Source organism: Alosa pseudoharengus, unplaced genomic scaffold (assembly GCF_046254945.1).
Source record: "Alosa pseudoharengus isolate Yale_2024_CS ecotype anadromous, Long Island Sound unplaced genomic scaffold, YU_APseudo_1.1 YU_APseudo_1.1_scf_21, whole genome shotgun sequence".
Classification (NCBI taxonomy): Eukaryota; Metazoa; Chordata; class Actinopteri; order Clupeiformes; family Clupeidae; genus Alosa; species Alosa pseudoharengus.
In genome coordinates this window covers 28,899,585-28,920,843 of record NW_027468674.1, presented here as the reverse complement: position 1 = coordinate 28,920,843, position 21,259 = coordinate 28,899,585, and the positions used below count along the sequence as shown (strand labels likewise).

The following is a 21,259-nucleotide window of genomic DNA, read 5'->3' as shown; positions in this document are numbered from 1 at the left end:
TTACCGGAACTACGTATACGAGCGAAAGACAAGTCCTATAGTTCCCACATACTGCCACCTTGTGGTAGGGAGTTCTTGCTCAGGGTAGGCTACGTTGAGCGCATAGACTGTCTATGGTTGATATCACATAAATGTAATACATAATCACAACCAGAACTTGAATTTTCAGCTTCAATTTATTTACATGAATTTTATCTAATGATCTTTTAGCAAGGGCATAATCTATTTACATTTAACTCATAACTTAGTATGAAAACTGTACAACACAGAGAAAGACAGAAGACAAGATAGTGAATCAACTTATCAATTATGTAGTAGCCTACGATTTAAAATCAATCATACAGTTGCATTTTTTTTACATCAAATCATACAGCTTTAGAGCTTTAAAATCCAAAATAAAACCAGGTATCTGATAATATGCAACCAAACCAATCCATAAAACAAACAAACAAACAAACTTCAGTACTGAACTGAAATGGAGCGCTATTATAAGCATACCAATGCTGCTGCATCAATAGGAAGATTAATAAGGTCCTCAGTACAGATTAAACATTCACTGCATTTAAAAAAGAAAGTCATCAGTTGCACCTGTTGGCCCACAAAAGCACTGACACTGTGTAACACGCAAGTGTTGTGCACAAGTAACATAGCGACTGTATGCTCTCTTAACATATCAACCATTGCTGGCAGAGACAGGGAGGAAATAAAAAGCTTTTTTTTCGAGATTCCTCTCGATTTTGCAAGTAAGTACACTCAAGATGCCTGAGCATCAACAGTAAGACACACAGAGTGGCTATGCTCTGGGGGTTCCTTGCTGTCCTAAAGCTACGATTCACCATTGCACTTCAAAAGATCTGGCTTAAGAAAAAAACAAAAAGCAATTTATCTCTGACCGAGTGTGAGAGTGAGAGAGACACTACAAATCACATTTATCAGGCATTTCTTTGTTTTGTTTCTTTTTTTCAAGATTTTCAGTCCTTTTTTTTGTGTCGGGTTAAATAATCCTGATTAATTTCATTCCTTCATATAGGTAGCCTTACCTCTTGACGAGGCAATATCATAACATTAAAGTCCATGTTACAGTTACTGGTCCATTTAAAAGTCAGTCCATTTAACAATGCAAGACTTTTTCAAAGCAGCTACGATGTGCGATCTCCCCACAAGAGTATACCTAAAGCTTGCAGGGGTGACGGCTTGACTACTGGTCCAATAGCTCCTTGGTGGTCCGAGATACGACTAAATTAAAAAAGAAGCTTAGAGAGATGGTGTTTGTCAAAAGCTTGTTTTCTTGGAACTGTTAAAACACAGCTATCACTCACAGCTAGTCCGCTCCCTCAGCCTGTGAGCTCATACCGAGCTCTGGATCGACAGGTTTGTGGGGACACAAAGCCAGAACAGTAAAAGAGTGTGAGAGAGCAAAAATAGTGACAAGTTTCTGATGTGACTGAGTGTCTTTAAAAGTTACATCAGAAACCTGCTTCATGTGCAAGAGTTGAGACTTGTGTTGAGTTGAGACTTTGTTGGGGGGGTGGGGGGTGGTAGTGCTTTCAGAATTCTCTGCGGTCCACTCTTTTGCGCTGTCCATAGAAGCCCTGCTCCATCTCGGAGCCAGAAGAAGTCTGAAGTGTTTGTGAAGTGGACATGCTCCCACCAAAGCTCGAGCGTTACAGTGGGAGGGAAAGGCAGCAATTGTTCCGACATTGACCAAATAAATAACAACAACAATAACAACCATACAGTCCCATACTTCAAAGCCACAGTTTGTCCTGATCGTGGAAGTAATACTGGCAAAGGTTTTTTTGTTTTTTCGAGGATTCAAGTGTTTTCCCTAGGCTCTCTAGGTGACCTCTCGACATGTGAGAATTTGGTTTTGTCAGTTAGAAATTCATTTTTGATTTAGAATTGGAAAATTCTAAGTTCTTTTGCGGCATTATAAGTCCTCCACAATGAGAACTAGTAGCTTGTGTCCAGGTAAGCGCAGTTAGGAGCTTTTAAGTGCTGGACTGCCGGTCTTCTCTGCGTCTTTGCTGTCCTTCATGAGTGCGCTGAAGACCTGATGAGCACAAAGATAGAAACATGAGATAAAATCCACATGGTTTGATTTTTAAGATAACATCTATAAAGAGGGGTGACACACTGGTCAGACTGTAAAAAAGTAAAGCTATAAAATCATCACATAGTAAATGCAGAGTGAAAGTTCATGGAGACCTTTAATGGACCGAAAAGCATGTGAACTAACTAAAGAAAAAACTGCTGCATGGAAAACATTTTTGATAAACACCTACATTTTGAATATGTTACAAACAAATTCCCTGATATTCCATGACTTGGGTAAAGCATGATCAAATCTGGAATAGCTTTTTTTTTTATTATTTCATGACCTGTGGAAACCCTGTACAATACAATAAATAAACAATAAATGCAGGAGTGATCAAGTGAATAAATACACTACTGTTGAATGACTGAATATCTGTACTAATGACTGGACTAGAGAATGCATGAATTACTGAATGAATAAATAAGTGAATGAGTGAATATATGTACTAATGACGGGATAAAATACTGAATGACTGAGTGAATGAGCGTAAAAGAAGCATACCTGCGCCCACTTCCTGTTGCCGCTGAGCATTTGGGTGGCGGCAATGCAGGTGAAGAGTGCGTCGGAGGGCAGGTGGTCCGGCAGGCGCGTGAGGAACTGCGCCATGTGGATGAAGTCCATCTGCAGCAGCACGTCCTCAAACAGGCGCAGGATGCCCAGGCCCGTGCGGAACAGGAACTCCTCGCCGTCCCGACAGAACACGTCCCACACGCGGCACGCCACGTCCAGCGGCAGGGGCCGGCTGTACAACGTGAAGATCCTGGAGGGCACACACACACACACACACACACACACACACACACACACACGCACACACACACACACGCACAGATGTATATGGTCAACATACACCTGCATCAATGCTTCCATTTAGGGAATGCTAAGGCTTACAGTTTCATTAATAGATATTGAAAGTTAACCCACCATTCCGAAAGTACACACAAAATACACACACATATAGACACATAAACCATTACTCTAAAAGTGTGTTCATCTTAAATGAAAAGAACACTTGTCACTCTCCATACACCCTCAAGAGAAAAACCTGTTTTCATGATTTACCTGACATTTTCACCAAATTCATATTGTTCTTGTTTGTCCCTGGACTCTACTTACCAGTCTATCAGGTAGAGGTCTGGGGTGAGACTGCAGCTCTTGAAGTGGCTAAACAGCCTTGGGAGGTTCTCCTCAAAGAACACCTCAAATGCAGCAAAGTACTTCATCATCTGATGAGTTGGGAAAAATACATAAATAAAAATAAATGTATGTAAATTCATATATGTATACAATCCTATTAAAAGTCACACATGTTTACAACAATGGCATCATACATAGGCATGCAAAATGTACAGTTAATATTACAAAAATGCACCAATGTGCCTCACAACCTTTGGGCTCTTAAATCTCCATTCAGGCCTACAACAACCACATGACTTCAGTGTCCAGCCTGGAGCTAAGAGGCCAATCAGGTGTGGTTTCTCCCCTTGACATAACAAAGTGCCATCCAAATGAATCTGAGGATGCTATAAATAACTGACTACCAATAAAAAGAAATCTTTTGTGTTGTCTTGTCTACAAAAACAATAAACACCCATGCATTGAGGCTTGAAGCGAGCAGCTAGTGTAGAGAAGGAGCGCTGGTTTGCCTGAGGAAGGCTGCGGTAACAGGCCCTACCAGTTCATGGTCCACTCTGAAGAAGGCCAACTGGCAGGGCTTGTTAAGGAGGTTGGCGAAGGCGATGAAGGCGTCAGCTTCCTCCAGGTTGAGGATCAGCACGGCGGCAATGAAGGACATTCCCTGGACCTGGGGTCAAACGTCAGGAGGTCAGAATGTTCATTGTTCATTGCCAGGATTTTCATATATGACATCCTGACATGCATAGATTCCTCCTCACACTTCTGTAATCTCTACAACCAGGTGCAGTTTTGTGTGTTTAACACAGCAGCGTGGCTTTTATCATACACACACACACACACATCACATTTACTCTGCACTGAGAGACTGAAAAAAGGGGAATGTAAAGAGAACATTCCTAAGGCAGTTCCATAAACATAGAGTGGCAGGTTCTAGAATGTCCACCTGATGACCGAAAGATTGGAAGTCACAGCTGTGTGGGTGTGTGTGTGTGTGTGTACTCACGTATCCTACGTCTGGTCTGTAACAGGTATATGCCCCCAGGATGCTGTGCAAGACATCATGGTAAGGCCCACCCTGAGAGAGACGAAAGCCAAGAAACACAACATATGGTTAACACACAAACAAACACAAACAAGCAAACGCACACTCATCAGACATAAGAAAAACACACAGTCAGCAAACATGAGTAAATACACACAAACATGCCCATAGACACACACACCTACACTTACACTCAGAAGCACACACAACCAAACACACAAAGCAGTCATTACTCCCCCCCCCCCCTTACTTATTCACTGAATTGAAACTGTTAGGTAGATTTGTGTTACCTTCTGGAAGATGAAGAGGGAGGGGAAAGTGCGTGAGATGTCCAGCTTGATCACATCCAGACTGGACTCGCGGTCCGCCACAGATGCCCCTGATTCGGCTGGAGATTAAAGACATGACTTCAGGTCAAATACAAGGGCGAGCACAAACTTCCACTGGCCACAGTGATTAAGGGCTGGCACTGATGTATTCCCTACAGTCCCCAACATTAGATGTCCCCTCAGTAGGGGAGTTTTGAACATTACAATAAAAGAATGCTTTCATCAACAATGTTTGATCGTGTGTGATTCTAAAATTCTATATTATAGTCAATGGACCCTTTGGAACATTCAATGGAACATTCAATCTATATTCAAGATTGTACAGTATATGGTGTATGTGTCAGTGTAGGTGCGTGCATGCATGCATGCATGTGCATGTGCATGTGCATGTGCAGTGCATGTGCGTGTGTGTGTGTGTGTGTGTGTGTGTGTGTGTGTGTGTGTGTGTGTGTGTGTGTGTGTGTGTGTGTGTGTGTGTGTGTGTGTGTGTGTTTGAGAGACAGGCAGGGCCATAAGTTCTACTTCTGCTGGCATTCAACTCAGCACAAACAAATTAATCAAACGGAAAGTAAACTTTTCAGTTTGAACCTCATACACAAAGATCCTTGAGGGAACACACACACAAAACCTCTTTTCTCTCTCACACACACACACACACACACAAAACCTCTTTTATCTCTCTCACACACACACACACACACACACACTTACCCTCGGTCTCCGTCTCCGAGCCTATTTCACTGAAACTCCTCCAGCGTTCCTTGGCCCTGGAGAGGAAGATCTCGTACAGCTCTGGAGTCGCAGAGAAGCAGTGGAGGAGAGGAAGAGGAGGAGGAGTGGGGGAGGAGGAAGAGGAGGAGGAAGAGAGAACAGCGAGAATCCAGACAGTCAGACTGGCTCGGCAGGATCAAAGAGTTTCCTGGACGTCAGTTCAGAGCTTAAGCTCCTCTAGGGTAAACTGCAGCTCACAGTGATTGGGGGCTGCACATCCCCAAACACTTCTCTTTACACCAGCCAACTCAAAGGCCTTCTCCCAGACACACGCAGCAGAGAGGGGGCAGGGATCTAAAGCAGTCTGTTGACATGAGGTTAGGAAGGCAGTTTGTCAAACTGAGATTTATCTTGTTGACTTTGGTAAAGCCTGGCTAGAGTTTACTCCGAGACTGCGTCCAGTTTCATTAGCCTCTTCACTGAATGTGTGTTGCTGTAGCATTTTTTTGTTTGTTTGTTTTTTGGGGGTTTTTTTCGGTTGATTAGTTCTGTAGCATTTTATCATGTACAGTTTTTTGTCTCAGACTTGTAAAAAAAACTGAATTAGAGTGAGAATAACAACGATTAACAACTGTGAATTAGCAATAATGGTAGTAGCATTTAGCTGGCTATAACTGAATAGTGTATACGGCACCAGAATGCTTGGCTTAAATGAACAGCTTCCAAAACAGCATTGGAACATTGGGCACTACAACAAAACCTGCATCAAGCCATCATCCTTACACACACACACACACACACACACACACACACACACACACACACACACACACACACACACACACACACACACACACACACACACACACACACACACACAGCAGACACAAACGCAGCAGACACAAACGCACACACACACACACTTATCCACTTTACCAGGGGTGATGTTGAGCTCGTTCCCAATCGCCAGGCTCCAGACTTTGCCGCGGACGTTGGGTGGCAAGCCTTGCCACCACAGCTCCCTCACGCGGCGAGTGCCACGCCTGCCAACAGGACACACATGGGCACCGCCATTTACACACTGGCAAGGTCTCCAAGACACCTCTAATATTTAATATTGCTATGCAAATCAATGGAGTTTAATTTAATTCCTATTCAAACTGAAAAATACCATGTATTTGGAAACACTGAATTAATTTGATGCTATATATTCATTAGATGTTATTCAGTATCATCCTATTGTTAAAATGCATTGTTCAATCTGGTAAATAGCAGCAGTAACAGCAGAAACGTCAAGTAAAGTTTCCCCAAAAGCTTTGCTTTGCTTTCAGACGCTACCAATGTTTCACCAGGCGCTCCGCCCATCTGCAACTGGATTTGCATTTCCTGAACAGACTGGTATTCACATTCAGTTGCCCCCAGTGCATTTTGTTTACTTGTGCAGAGCCTCTGAGAGGGGGGAAGAATGCTGCATATTATGCTGCATATCCGAACAGTGTTTTACAATGCAGGCCATTATTATATGGAAATGATGTTTCCCTTTTGCAGTTCTATGCAAAATTCATGACAGTTGAGACGCTGATGAGGGCGGTGTGAGTTTCTGTGTAAGTGTGTGTGTGTGTGTGTGTGTGTGTGTGAGTGTGTGTGTGTGTGTGTGTGTGTGTGTGTGCGTGTGCGTGTGTGCGTGTGTGTGTGCGCGTGTGTGTGTGCGTGCGCGCGTGTGTGTGTGTGTGTGTGTGTGTGTGTGTGTGTGTGTGTGTGTTCTCACATGCTCTCCCAGTTGGGCAGGATCTCATTGTTCCAGGCCACCATGGCGCTGGCGATGCTCTCCTCCTGCTTGAAGCGCTCCTTCATCATCTTCTTCTTCCTCTGGGCCTCCTTCAGCTCTGCAGGACAAACAAGACAAAATCAAATAAATAAAAAACATAAGCAACAACAACACACACATTCAAAAATACATTTTCAAGTCAAATGTTTATGATTGATATGTATGGCTGAAATAGCAGTGTTTTTCTATGGCTGTGTGTGCCTTCTTGGAAGCTTTCCAGAAATTTCATTCAACTCATCACATCAATCAGATGTTGCCGTTCAAAGAGATTTCCATGTCACTTGTTTTACAAAACAATTGTCAATACTGCCCGGTCCAATCAAACAGAAATCACTTCTGTGCGCTCAGAACTCATTTTTGCTGAGCCTAGATGATGCATTTCCAGTTGGGATTTGACGCTGAGGAGGCCTGATTTGTGGTCAGGGTTTGTGGCTACAGCACGTGGTGGTGGGCTTAACAGAGCGCCTTCATCTGACTGCAGCTTGGGTGTAGGCTTTAAAACACAGACTGGAAGTGTGACAGTCTTGAGTTTACGGTCAGTGCTGGAATTTAGGGCTTAGAAGTTTACTCATTCGTAAACTTCATCCACACTGAATTAGACTGCCTAGTGTCCTACTGAGAGTAGTCCACACTGCATTACACTTCCTAGTGTCCTACTGAGGGGACATGGGGGGCTTTGAAAGTGTAGACACACTACTTGAGTTTGGGCTTCAACTTCAGTACACGCAACAGCTAGTCCAGACCTCTCTGAGGCCCTTCTACCTGACCTGGCCATGCAAACCTTTTTCCATTATCATGCAGTCATACCTGATAGCCCAGTACTCTCGCCCCCTCCTTTAAGGTGTAGCCCGTCTGGAAGTGTGCAAGGATTACGCTACAAGGGACAGCCCTATGAATGTTATGCCTTATGCAATGTTGCTTGTGCACCTTCCGATTGATAGTGAGTAACACATTTCCATTTGAAGAACACTGATGGCCACTTTTCGTAATCATCCAGATTCACAGGAGTGGCCCTCTGAGTCATTCGTCACAAGAGTGTGTTGGTTTTACATCACAGTGAGGGGTCATGGCAATCAGTCCAACCTGACTTAACATGTTGACTGAATTAGTGGTTACGGTTAGTGTGTAAGGGCTCCTAATTATAGGGGACATACTTCACAAGTCTGTGTGTGTTGAACACTGAGGAATAGGTCCTGAGAGGTCAATCTGACTTGACTGAGGATTTGAGGTTAGGGTGTTACGTCTGCTGGCACTAGCTTCAGCGTGTGCAAATCTGCTGGGATGGTGTAGATGTGGTGTGTGTGTGGGCTGTAGGTGTGTGTGTGTGTGTGTGTGTGTGTGTGTGTAAAAGGAGACTCACCTCTCTTCTTGGCCTCGGCCACCATCTCGTCGTACTCCTGCCTGTGGCGCTGGGCCTCCTCTGAGGACTTAGCCGGAAGGTTCCTGGAGGAGGACAGAGGGTACAGCAGACCGCAGTCAGCCAGGCAGCCAATCACAGACCACCAAAACAAATCACATGACTCACTGACACACAAACAACACAACAGAGAGGTGTGTGTGTGTGTGTGTGTGAACTACGTGAAGTGGATAAGTGTGTGTGCGTGTGGAGTTGTTGCCTGGAAGAGACCTTCTGAATGGCATGAGGCCAATCACATGATAAAGCCATAAATCTCTGCTCATGTGCCAGACAGAAAAAAGATATCCAGCACACCACAGCAAGATATATCGCTGAGCAATGAGGGCATACAAAGAAGGCAGAGCACTGGTTCCAACCAATCCCATGACTTCCCATGTGTCAAGTAGGGAGAGAGAAGGAGGGATAGAGAGAAAGAGAAAGAGAGAGAGAAAGAGTGTGTGTGTGTGTGTGTGTGTGTGTGTGAGTGTGTTTTAAGTAGCAGTGTGTATGTGTGTTAACTCAGGCTGAGCTCTGCCTTCCGTGGCCATTCATAGTTAATCACGAGCAGCGTCCTTGAGGGTGAAACACAATCACTCCTCCCTGCTACCTCAGTGCCAAGTCCAGGCAGCCCTGGCCGAGGACCAAGTCAGTGATATGGATCTCTCTCCCCTCCTCTGTCTGGACCTCAAATTAGGAAGACTCAGAGCAACACAACGGCACTGCGGCAAGGTCAACAAAGTCATCATCATAAGTTACAAACAAGCAACCAAGAGCTAGTGACCCATATTACACTTCACCTTTACACACCACTCTTACTGGGAATAGTTGTGTGTGTGTGTGTGTATTGCTATTCACTGAGAAAACACACATTACGAGGGTAATGGAGAGGTATTTTAAGCCCCATGAAAAAGCTAACTCGACATTTTTATCAAACTAATCAGTAGCCAGCAGATGACACGCTGACCTGGTTACCAAGCAACCAACTGTGTGGCCCCCCAGCACATGGCTGCAGATATTCTAAAGGGAGGTGGCTCAGAGGTATGGAGAGGTGGGGGTAGATCAAAAGAGTGACCCGACACAGGATTTGCCTCTAGTGGTTCCCCATCAAGACAAAGCTTCACATTAAATGGGTTCCTAGAGGAACATTATTGAAAGGCTTAATTTAAGAAGCATTATAGGGTTATGGAGCCGCAATGTTGGCAATGCATATAGGAAGTGAATATAATATTACAGGAAGGAGTTGAGCTTGCATCTAAATTCAGTGAGCTAAGATGACTAGCCAACAGCTAACACACTTGTCTTGAAAACACCACCATTGTGGGTACAGTGGGTGTGGTTAAAAGCTAGCCACCAGCTAGCTGACTACAGAACTGAAAGCAGTACAAGCTAAGCTCACACCTTAAGAGTGAAAAAACAACACAATGTTAAAAGACAATAGGCATGTTAAATCCTCCACTAAGGGGTTAACTCGTGATAACTAAAGCATTACTCTTTACAGTCCATTAGGAATGGGAGGCCCTAATACACCATCACCCTTTAATGTAATTCCCTTCAACATTTCCTTTACTGCTACAGAAGCAATCCATAAGTAAGGGAACATGCTTACCTTAATGGAACACACAGGCAGTGAAGCAATTATTCTTTTGTAACGTTGCCTGAGCTAGTTTTTATAGTTCAATCTTTCAATCTCATCTCATCCTGGTGTTCTTTACATTAGTGCAGATCCTATCCCTTAGGGCAGTTATGCCTCCGTGATGTGTACAATATAATGTAAATTTCTTCAGTCAAAAAGGTATATTATTATATTTATAAGAGGCATTTGGTGCATTTATAAATACGTGGTGCATTCATAAATGATGGTTAAGTTCACTTCTGTATAACTAACTAGAGATTATATGGCCCAAGGAGAATAGCTGGTGTTGGTGAGAAAGATTGTCTGCCATGTGATAGCCTATAATAGGCCCAGCATTCATTCACTTCAGCAGATGCCACTTATCCCAAGCAACTGGCAGGACAATGAAAGCATACAGTCATCAGGATATCAGAATATGAGCTCCTTATGAACTGGAGTCAGGGTTTCAATGGAATAAGAAGTACCATGCTATGCCGTGTGTGTGTGTGTGTGTGTGTGTGTGTCTCCCTTATCCAAAGCAATTCAAGCACAATCACAGCGCATGGTTATCAGAAGAATGTAAGCCGTGACCACATTAACGGTACCATTTGGTGTGTCTTTCGGTGTACACAAACATGTGTGTGTGTGTGTGTGTGTTGTTTGTGCTGACTCATTCAAGTCTCTCTTTTAGGTTTCATATTGTGGGGTGTGATATGTGTAAAGTATGTGAGAAGGGTGTGTAATCAAGGTGTGTGTGACTGTGGGATTGTGTGTGAAAGTGTGTGTGTTAAACCATAAGTGTGTCCTTCCGCAGATGGAAGGACGTGGGTATGTGCTTCACATGGGTGTTTCTGTGTGAGGAGTAAATGTGCACAGGTGAGCAAGTAAATAACACCTGCCAATTCCCCGAACGTATCCTGGTCAGCGTGTATCAGTGTGACAGTGTGAGTGTGTGTATGAGAAAGTGAGAATGGAGTTTAACTTTCGCTTCTATTGCATTTGTGTTCTGTCTGTTATACATTGTGCAAGCATGGCTGACGCTGACACACACACACACAAACACACACACACACACAGTTTTTCAACTTCTCAGTAGCCAAGGGAAAGGGGCACCCGTAGACAAACCACAAGACAAATATGCTTGTTCCTCTTTCGCAGCACACTGTAGCATGAACTGTGTATATCTGAGTGTGTTGACTCGTTTTGGTCTATCCACTGTGTAAGTGTGTGTGCATGTATGTGAGTGTGCATGCATGAGTATATGTGTGTGACAGCATATACGTGTGTATGTGTGTGTGTGTGTGTGTGTGTATGCATGTCCTATGCATGTCTGTACAGTATGTGTATGTATAGGAGTATTTAAGTTTATGACTGTGTGTGTGTGTGTGTGTGTGTGTATTTGTATTTGTAAGTGTGTGTGTACTTACGCTGGTCTGTCCTCCAGTATGAGGGCGGTGGTGGAGAGAGGCTCAAACTCCAGGTTCTTGCGGCGGCCCGGTCCACCATGGGCCGCCTGGGAGGGGGGAGAGTGGCCCGACTGGGCACGCTTGGCCTCGTACTCCTGCACACAGGGGAGACACACACACATGAGTCTCACAAATATACACGCTCAGGCCTATCTGTGTACACACACACACACACACACACACACACACACACACACACACACACACACACACACACACACACACACACACACACACACACACACACACACACACACACACACACACACACACACACACACACACACACACACACACACACACACACACACACACACACACACACACACACACACACACACACACACACACACACACACACACACACAAAACACACACACGCCCCCCAGCTTAATGCAAACACACTCTCCATAAAAACAACACCTATTCATAAGAATTTCACACAGAAGCAGTAAATGCAGATCAGTACACATGATCTGACACGCACAGACGGGGGGAAGCAGTGGAATGGGATCGTCCCGGCTTTGCGCAGTGAGAAAGCTGGGATCTGGTGCTGCTTGTTTTGGAGCGGAGCGCTTTTTAAGCAAGAGGCACAGCTGATTCGCATACTGTACACTGATCATAAGGCTCACACACACACACACACACACACACACAAGCCTCAGGGTATGAAAGGAAGCATGGGGCCTACTGTGTTTGAGCATGTGTGTGTCTTGTGAGAGAGACGAAGCAAAGGAGAACATATATGTGATTATGTCTATGAGCCTGTGTAAGTAACAGAAAGAGGTGTGTGTGGGTGTGTGTGTGTGTGTGTGTGTGTGATTTCTGAACACAGTGAGAAAGACTGCATGAGCACGCTGCCTGGAGGAGCAAAGAGAAAACGACTGAGTTAATTCCAGCATCATCCTGCATAATTATGCCCACCCAGGGGAGCCTGCCAGAGCCCAGGAGTTCCCATCTACACTGCCCACTGTTCAAATACTGTGTGTGTGTGTGTGTGTGTGTGTGTGTGTGTGTGTGTGTGTGTGTGTGTGTGTGTGAGAGAGAGAGAGAGCGGGTGTGAGGTTGTTGACCCTATATAACCTAAAGAAATATAAAGGCTACACTGTCAATAACACTGCTCAACAAATTAAGCTTAATACTGTGTGCATGTATGATTATAACCATTCGTGGGCGATTTGACCAACACAATGAGTGTGTGTGTGTGTGTGTGTGTGTGTGTGTGTTCTGCATCAGTGGCTCCACCCATCCAATACTCGTCCATTAATCTTTAACGCTTCCAGAAGCTTCCGATGTCTTGTGACACTTAGGGCAGTCAATAGCAGCACTGTCACGTGAACACCACCTTCTCCCTCAGGATGCCTATGGCCACAGTCACAAACCAATCACCAAGTCTTAACACACTGTTGACCACTACCGCTTGAGTTATGTCTTCTTTATACATTACTTCTTTGCAATTAAGAACTGAATGCCTCTATTTAAAGTTTCTATTTAACTTACTCTGTAAAGTTGAGCTGGCCCCGAGTATAAGAATTACGTTACTGGTATTGATGTGACATCTTTATGTGATGACAGACTAGAAAATTGAAACTTGGAACTTCGCAGACCTATCATAGTGAAGGACATGGAATATAGAGAGAATGTTGGCATTGCCATCATCATGACATCAGCACTTTTTTCCCCAAGTTCAGAGTTTGCCCTCGATCACTGACCAGTTCCATGAAAAGGTTTATCAGTCATCTCCAAGTCTACTGGACAAATAATTCTACTTAAATTTCACTGGCAGAAAGAACTCCGTTTCAGATGGTGGTTCCGAGACTGTTGTGTCAGCTATCTGAATTGGTCTGGGTGCAAAACTCTGACGCATAAACTGAGTAACGCGATAATAAATAAGTCAGCAGATTTGTTCCTGACGGTGTAATCAACGTGCCAGGAAGACTGGAACTCTGGAAGCCTCAACATCTCCCTATCAGTCTTTACTGGAATCTTAAAACATTTCACAGTGGCCATGTGTTGGGAAGACACTTTAAAAGACTCGGACCAAACAAGCCTGGTGTGAACGCACATGGAGAGTAACGGCAACTGAACTGACAGACTGACAGACTGACGGACTGACGGTCACAGAGACATGTGCATGGCATGGGGCGCTGATGGGTCACAGTGAACGCGTCACAAAGACAACTTTCACTTCCTTCTTCCCTTCTCCTCCTCCGGGCACTTAAGCAGAGATGGAACGGACGGACGTGTGCGTCGAGCAGACGGACCAACAGACAGACAACAGAGCGATGGGGGGATGCGAGGACAAACGGAGAGAGAGAGAGAGAGAGAGAGAGAGAGAGAGAGAGCGGGAGAGAGAGAGGGAGGGAAGGCGAGAACGAGGAGGAAGTCTGCGAGCAGAAGTGAAAGCTTTTCGCTGCCCCATGCACGGCCAGAATGCTTGGAGGAAGAGATGACGGAGAGAGGGAGAGAGAGCGCGAGAGAGAGAGAGAGAAGATAAGCGAAGGAAAAATAGTGAAAAAGCGGCGAAGAAGTAAAAGGTCCTACCGCCGGGCCTAAGAGACTGGGTGTGGAAACAGATGTTAGGCTGCCCTGGTTACTGTCCTACATGAGAGAAAGGAGAGAACAACCAGAGAGAGAGAGAGAGAGAGAGAGAGAGAGAGAGAGAGTGTAGGGGGAGTGAAAGAGAGAGAGAGAGAATGGGGTGAGGGATAGGGAAAGGGAGAGAGAGAGAGAGAGAGAGAGAGAGAGAATGTAAGTAGACTCAGCCAGAGGTCACCAACCCCAGACCTCCATGGAAACATCACACGTGCACACACACACACACACACAACACACACAACACACACAACACACACAACACAATCATAATGATTGAGGTCCTGGTCCGCCTGAAAAGGAACTATGTATCTTTAAAGAAAAACATAAATACACACAACTACAAAAACACCTCTAAAATAGGACACACAAAACACAAGGTAGCCCCTTACACATAATATGTGTATAATATGATATTATTAACAATGATCAAGCAATGATCAAAGTCTGATTCTGAACACTTAATAAACACATTAACGTTTTCCCCAGGGATGTTTCCCAGGGCTGTAATGATGTCCTAGGAGGACTGGTGACTGTGCAGTCATAGCGGGAAGCTCAGGGAGGGCAGTTTAGGACAGGGGACGAGAGGCTCAGTCTCATCAGTCAGTCTGCAGTCTGTGTGTGTGTGTTTCTCTGTATGTATGAAAGTGTGTAGGGAAGGGTATTGTCATTAGTTGTTGTTGTTGTTCTGTGTGTGTGTGTGTGTGTGTGTGTGTGTATGTTTCTCTGTATGTATGAAAGTGTGTAGGGAAGGGTATTGTCATTAGTTGTTGTTGTTCTGTGTGTGTGTGTGTGTGTGTGTTTCTCTGTATGTATGAATGTGTGTTGGGAAGGGTATTGTCATTAGTTGTTGTTCTGTATGTGTGTGTGTGTGTGTGTATGTTTCTCTGTATGTATGAAAGTGTGTAGGGAAGGGTATTGTCATTAGTTGTTGTTGTTCTGTGTGTGTGTGTGTGTGTGTGTTTCTCTGTATGTATGAATGTGTGTTGGGAAGGGTATTGTCATTAGTTGTTGTTCTGTATGTGTGTGTGTGTGTGTGTGTGTGTGTGTGTGTGTGTGGTGGAAGGGCGTTGTCATTAGTTGTGTGTGTGTGAGGGGGCTGTCATTGATTAGTGTGTATGGTTCTCTGTGTGTCTAGGTGTGTGTGTGTGTGTGTGTGTGTGTGTGTGTGTGTGTGTGTGTGTGTGTGTGTGTGTGTGTGTGTGAGGAGGACACCGGATGACTGGCTAATAAGGACAATTTATGCTGAAATTAATTTTTCACACACATGGAACATCATCTGACAGGAGCATCGACCTCCCAAATCTCTGAGCTCACACCACCACTCCAAAATGTCTCAGCCTCGGTGGTTGGAGTGAGTGTGTGTGTGTGTGTGTGTGTGTGTCTGTGTGTGTGTCTGTGAGTGTGTGTCTGTGAGTGTGTGTCTGTGAGTTCGCATGGGTGGAAAATAACAAGGGATGTGTGCATGGGGGAGACTAACCCACTGACTCAAAAAGAGCTTTAGAGCTCACTCCTGTGTGTGTGTGCGTGTGTGTGTGTGTGTGAGAAAGAGGGACAGAGAATAGTATAGAGTAATAGATTATAATCCCAAACCTAATTTGAGCAAAGATTAAAAGCTTCATCTCAAAATAACAAGCATCGAATTTTATCCCAAAGAAGCATGGTTGATGATAACAGGATTCGGGGGGGTATCTTATTTCCCTGCCAAGGCGCTCATCGTCTGCAAGCACAGCAATTACAGTAGATGAGATGTTATCCCACATCACATCAGATTACAATGTAACTGAGAGGACACATCACATGGGGTGGTGAGGATGGGTAGGGTACGATCTGAACACATCCTCAACACTGATTTCACCATCTGATCACATCCTCTTCCTTCTTCTGAAACAGGCCATTGGGACCTGCTGCTGACACCACCACACACAATAAGGTTCTTGTTTCAGTAGAGGGGTCATCCCCTGGCTGCGCCTCTCAGTTCAGGGTTTAGGACTAGCTCAGGCGTGTCCGCAGTCTGGCCCGCGGGCCAAATGGCGGATTTGAAATGCCCCCCTGGCCTCTCTCACAAGATACAAGAACAATGGCCCACCATGGTGCTGGCCCTACACTACAACATTAGAGCACATGAGAACCAGCGTTTCACATACATTGACTTATTTGTGGCGGCCCATCACAATATCAACATTGACCACCACACAATGATTTTTACAGGTTCTACTAGATTGTGCTTAAATCTGGTTAGCATCATAACCACGCTGCGCTAATTTGTTTAAAACTGTTGCATTCAAGTTAATTCCGCAAACCTACCACCACAAATAGAATTCAATTCTGGGGGAAACACTGAGGACATAGGCCCACCACATGATGACAGCACTCACTACAGCTTGCAAAACACTGATCAAGGAATGAAACTTGTATTCTCTAAGTATTCAGTCAGTGATATCCGACAGGCCACCACTTCCAAGAGCTGATTTACTGTTATGTGCACTGAAAGTAAAAAACAGCGCATGGGTTATGTACAAGTTGCCTTATTGTGCACTTCCTTCAACACACTACTATCTCTCTTGATTACTTCTGATTGTCACTTGGTTACTTATTGGTTGCCACTTCTGCATGGTCATCCTCTATTTATCAGTGTAATTGTAATATTTATTGTACTCTTAAGGGCTCCTTTTTGCACTGTAGCCTGACAGTCCTCATCTGTGACTCACTTTGAATTGTAGAGGTTTACAAACGTGACTAAAAACATATCTGGCCCTCAGGTATTGTCACAAAACTTTGACCATCCCTGGCCCAACCCCTGTCTGCTGACACTAACACTAAAATAATGACATACTTCCTGTGAGAGAGATCGTTTTGCACAATCACAGACATTCCTATTTGCCTCTATGGATAAGGTCCCGCACAGACACAGACAAACACTCCCCCCTCAGCTTGACTTGGAGCCCTGAACAGCTGCTCTGACAGAAGGCTTTGGCTGCAGGCTAGTCTGTGTGTGTGTGTGTGTGTGTGTGTGTGTGTGTGTGTGTGCGTGTCTGCAAGAGAGCACCTCAGAAAAGTTTAACTGTAACCTTGTTCTTGTTCTAACCAATTTCTATACAACAGGTAGGTAGCCCAACATCCCACAGTTTAACCATTACCTACAGATCCTTGTCATTAAGTGAAGCATTAAGAGTCCGCCTCCCTCTCTCATTCACCCACCCACACACACAAACACACACAGTCTTGAAAATCAGGTATACGTAAACATTAGAGACTCATGCTGTTTATCCAAATCCACACAAGCCGTTGACCATAGTGAAAAGGCATTAACCCCCCCCCCCCCACCCCCCCGTATCTGACACTGCAAAACCCTCACTCACCCACATGCATGCGTGTTTGCATACGTGTGTCTGTGTGTGTCTGTGTGTGTCTGTGTGTGTCTGTGTGTGTCTGTGTGTGTCTGTGTGTGTCTGTGTGTGTCTGTGTGTGTCTGTGTGTGCGTACATACGCACATGTGAGTGTGTGATTAGGCGCCCTTCTGCCTGCATGCTTTCTCACTAACACTATGCTGTGAGGAACTGAAAGTCAAACACAGAAGCCTTGACCATCATATACTCACAGAACTCTGCGCAGCACTGTAAGAGGCTTTTGCATGACAGTATCTCGTACATGAGTCAATAGTGTAGTCATGGGATGGGAGTCATTTTACCTCTGACCAAGTGAGTCTACAATGACTAAACTGTGTGCAAATAAATCTGAGTGTGAAATAGGCTACCAAATCACCTGAAGAGTGTGAATGTGGTTTTAACTAGATAGACCTACTTTGTTTACAATATTTCCAGGCTTCAACTAGCAAGACACAGAAAGAGGTAGAAAGAGCTGTTGGAGCCTAATGTAGTTTAACAGCACCTAGGCTATAATATATCTGCATTATGTGTGCAGTCATGAATAAATAATAAGAAATGCAGTACTGTATCTTTCTATATCAGTAAGTTAACAAAATAATAATACAAATATTATAATAATATTATGGGCCACATAGCCCAATATGCCTCTACCCTCTCCGGTCAAACACCTTATAACTAACATATTTCATGCAGGAAACACTGACTGCAGCTCATTTTACCAAAACAAATCGTGAGACAATCGCAATGTGAATCGTATGGAATCATGAGGTGAGCGCTTCAGATTTTAATTTGATAACGAATCTATGATAACTCCAAGGAAATGGGAAAATGCATGGACACATAAGTTAACTTCAGCTAAGCGTCTGGAATAAATGTTAACACGACTCATGCAGCAATGCATAACAACACCTGACAAACATCCACAACTGCAACTGATAGTTCGAAGCATACTTTGAGGAATAAGACTTAAAAAAATATTAAATAGCAAAGCAGGGTTCTTACCAGCTGTAGGCTAACGTGTTCACTGCGGCCACAGGTCATGCCCTACAACCCCAACACTCTTCCACTCTCCCTAGTTCACAACCATACAGACTGCTGACCGTAGTTCCATGGTGACCCGCTGCTATCTGAGAACTCACCTGCTGAATAGTTCTGGAATCCTTTGGGTTGTTCTCTCTGGGGGGAACCTTTCCAAATAGCTTCCAGCCTGGAGCACTATGTTGCTCACATTGCTTCTTTGAAAACAAGCCCCTGTCGACAGAGACAATATATATTTTACACAAGAGATACTCCATAATGCATGCGATAAATGCTATGACACATGACATAGGTTAACCAATGACAACTGGAGATTTAGTCAGTAACATACTTTGGAAGGACGTCTATTAAGAGGTCATGAACTTTAACCTACAATTATGAAGGAAATACTACTACAGGAATATCAAGTTCTCATTTAGGAATTATTCTTTTATTCATTTAGGAATTCTATTCTTAACTTCCCCAATTGTTATTCAGTTGAACTAATTAATGCACATAAAAATCAGCTACTTTGAATTCAGGCTAAAAATAACCATGAATGGAAATTCAACATGCCTGGTTGAGACCTAGTCAAAGGCGATACAGGCAGCACATAGCCTACCTGGCTCCGATACCAGCCAGTCTGTGCAACTGTTAAATGTTGAATGAGAGAGGCCACGTCTTGCACAAAAGACGGTGGTGTGCAATTACAAGGCCATTGTTGGTAACCTCACTTAGGGACAGGGTGTCCTTTTTTAATGGGCCAAGGCAACCTGTATATTGTTTACACCGGCAATAAATGTTGCTAGCTAGTAGCTAACCAAAAACACATTGTTATTGTGGAATTGTTGGACACGTAGACAACAACAGCACATTGTTATACTGTGTGTAAAGTAGTTGGTTCTTGTAATCATACCTGCCAAAAAAATCACTGATGCCATGCGTTTTCTGTTTGGACAGCTGATCAGAAGAGACGGCCGAGGCGACACTCATCCCCCCTGGTATGTTGTCTGGGACGCTCTGACGTCGGCTGATTTCATACGTGTTCCTAGAGTTCAGATTGACATCCATGAAATGTAGATCCCGCTCCGCGGCGGGGCGCAGGAAAGCGTTGCTCCTCTCCGGGCTCAGCGGTGTGGAATCGCAGCTTAGAAAGTGCGTGCTATGGGTGATAGATTTAAGAGACTGTGGCCTAGCGGTAACGCTAGTTTCCCTATCAGGCCCAAAGGTGAGTTCAACCCTTGGGACTGGGTCATCTCCGTGAATCTGGCGTGATAGAGAAGTGCATGAATCGTCAAACACATCACTGTCTTCTTTCAGCAGTTCGCCCATGCAGGGCTCCAAGGTCCTGCATTCAGTGCGGCTGCTTTGCGGCACTGCATGGGGCAAGGGATTTTCCACCGGCGGATTTGATAGACATGCCTCAGTTACTCGAGGTTGTGTCGAGGCCTCCAACCCTACCCTATTCTCTGTTGATATAACTTCTCCGTTAGCCATTTTAACGTTACCTACTTTTTCTACAGGCTCCCTCTGACATTCGCTGACAGGGGGGAGCTGCCCGGCGTCGTTCATGTTCCCATTGCGTAGCGTCAGCGGCTCAGGTTGTGAGGCCTGGCACCGGCAAATCTGCTGATGCTCGTGTCCATCACACGACGGTGACAAGTGCGGTGTGCTGTAAATCTCCTGGTTAGAGTTCGATGTGTCTTTTTGCATATCCCGGTCCGTGTTACACTTGGGTTGCCCCACAGTCCCAGCAAAGTCCCGAGGGTGAGCCTCGTCTGTGTCCGGTTGACAGTCTGCAACATCAGCAGCGCCAGACGGGCTTCCTGCTGAAGTACCCCGACCTCCGGTCGTTGATTCAACCATTGACTGTCTCATTGACTCGGTAACCCTGTTCAAAGAAGAGTCGATGTGTCGTTCTGAAGTGACACAATTGTTTTTAGCTCCATCAGATGTCCCTTTTGCTACGAAGCCAAGCATTGTACTACCAATCCCACTACACTCATCCCCTCCATGCAGTCCCGTTGCACCGCGACCAGTGGCATATTCTGCATTTCTTTCATCCGAATCCTTCTTGTCATCAAAACAGACCTTGTATACGCCTTTGTCAGCACTAACGTTGCGTTCAGAGGCATCGGTAGTTAGTCCAGGGAGAGAGAAACCCGTTTCCGTGTTTTCGTTCACATCAGTTGACAATGTCAGTTGCGAAGCTCCATTCTCGGCATTTTCCATTTCATTCACGAACCGTTCAACAAATCCACGACGCCATTTCTAACATTTATTTCCGCGGAAAGCACCGACATAAAGGTACAGAAGGTGCTTTGATGCTTATTCGTCCATTTAACGCTGAGCTCTGAAAGATGAGAAACCGGTAGCCACCTTCTCTAGCCATGTCCGGAAGCCATTTTGAAATTCCAATGACGTAGGTTGTGGATGGTTTATTAAAAGAGGCGCGTGGCTTGGAGCGACATCTGGTGTCTGTTTCAAACTGCTACACTGGCAAATAGCCATTGTCCTCACATCAAACATTCTCAAAGAAATACTCCTAAAGCTTGTAGGCTAGCCTACTACAACTGCATGCGGAATCTGACAACAGAATTTCAAGTAGCTTAATTACCGGTCACATGGTTAAATCATTG

General features: G+C 44.7%; 1 protein-coding gene across 2 annotated transcripts; it reads right to left on the bottom strand.

Moving 5' to 3' along the window:
- Window positions 1-1,545: 1,545 nt before the first annotated feature.
- tbc1d12b (TBC1 domain family, member 12b) lies at window positions 1,546-21,012 on the bottom strand. 2 transcript variants are annotated; one of them, XM_076298503.1, is made up of 14 exons: window positions 19,537-21,012; window positions 18,743-18,854; window positions 14,164-14,220; window positions 11,581-11,714; window positions 8,506-8,588; window positions 7,086-7,203; window positions 6,254-6,360; window positions 5,318-5,398; window positions 4,568-4,665; window positions 4,239-4,310; window positions 3,774-3,902; window positions 3,215-3,324; window positions 2,600-2,858; window positions 1,546-2,053 (listed from the first exon to the last, which is right to left on the bottom strand). In XM_076298503.1, exons 1-14 carry the CDS (start codon window positions 20,850-20,852, stop codon window positions 1,982-1,984), a joined length of 2,748 nt encoding a protein of 915 aa, XP_076154618.1. In that variant the 5' UTR covers window positions 20,853-21,012; the 3' UTR covers window positions 1,546-1,981. The 2 variants fall into 2 exon arrangements, with proteins under 2 accessions (XP_076154618.1, XP_076154619.1); XM_076298504.1 differs by lacking the exon at window positions 14,164-14,220.
- Between the last annotated feature and the right edge of the window lie 247 nt (window positions 21,013-21,259).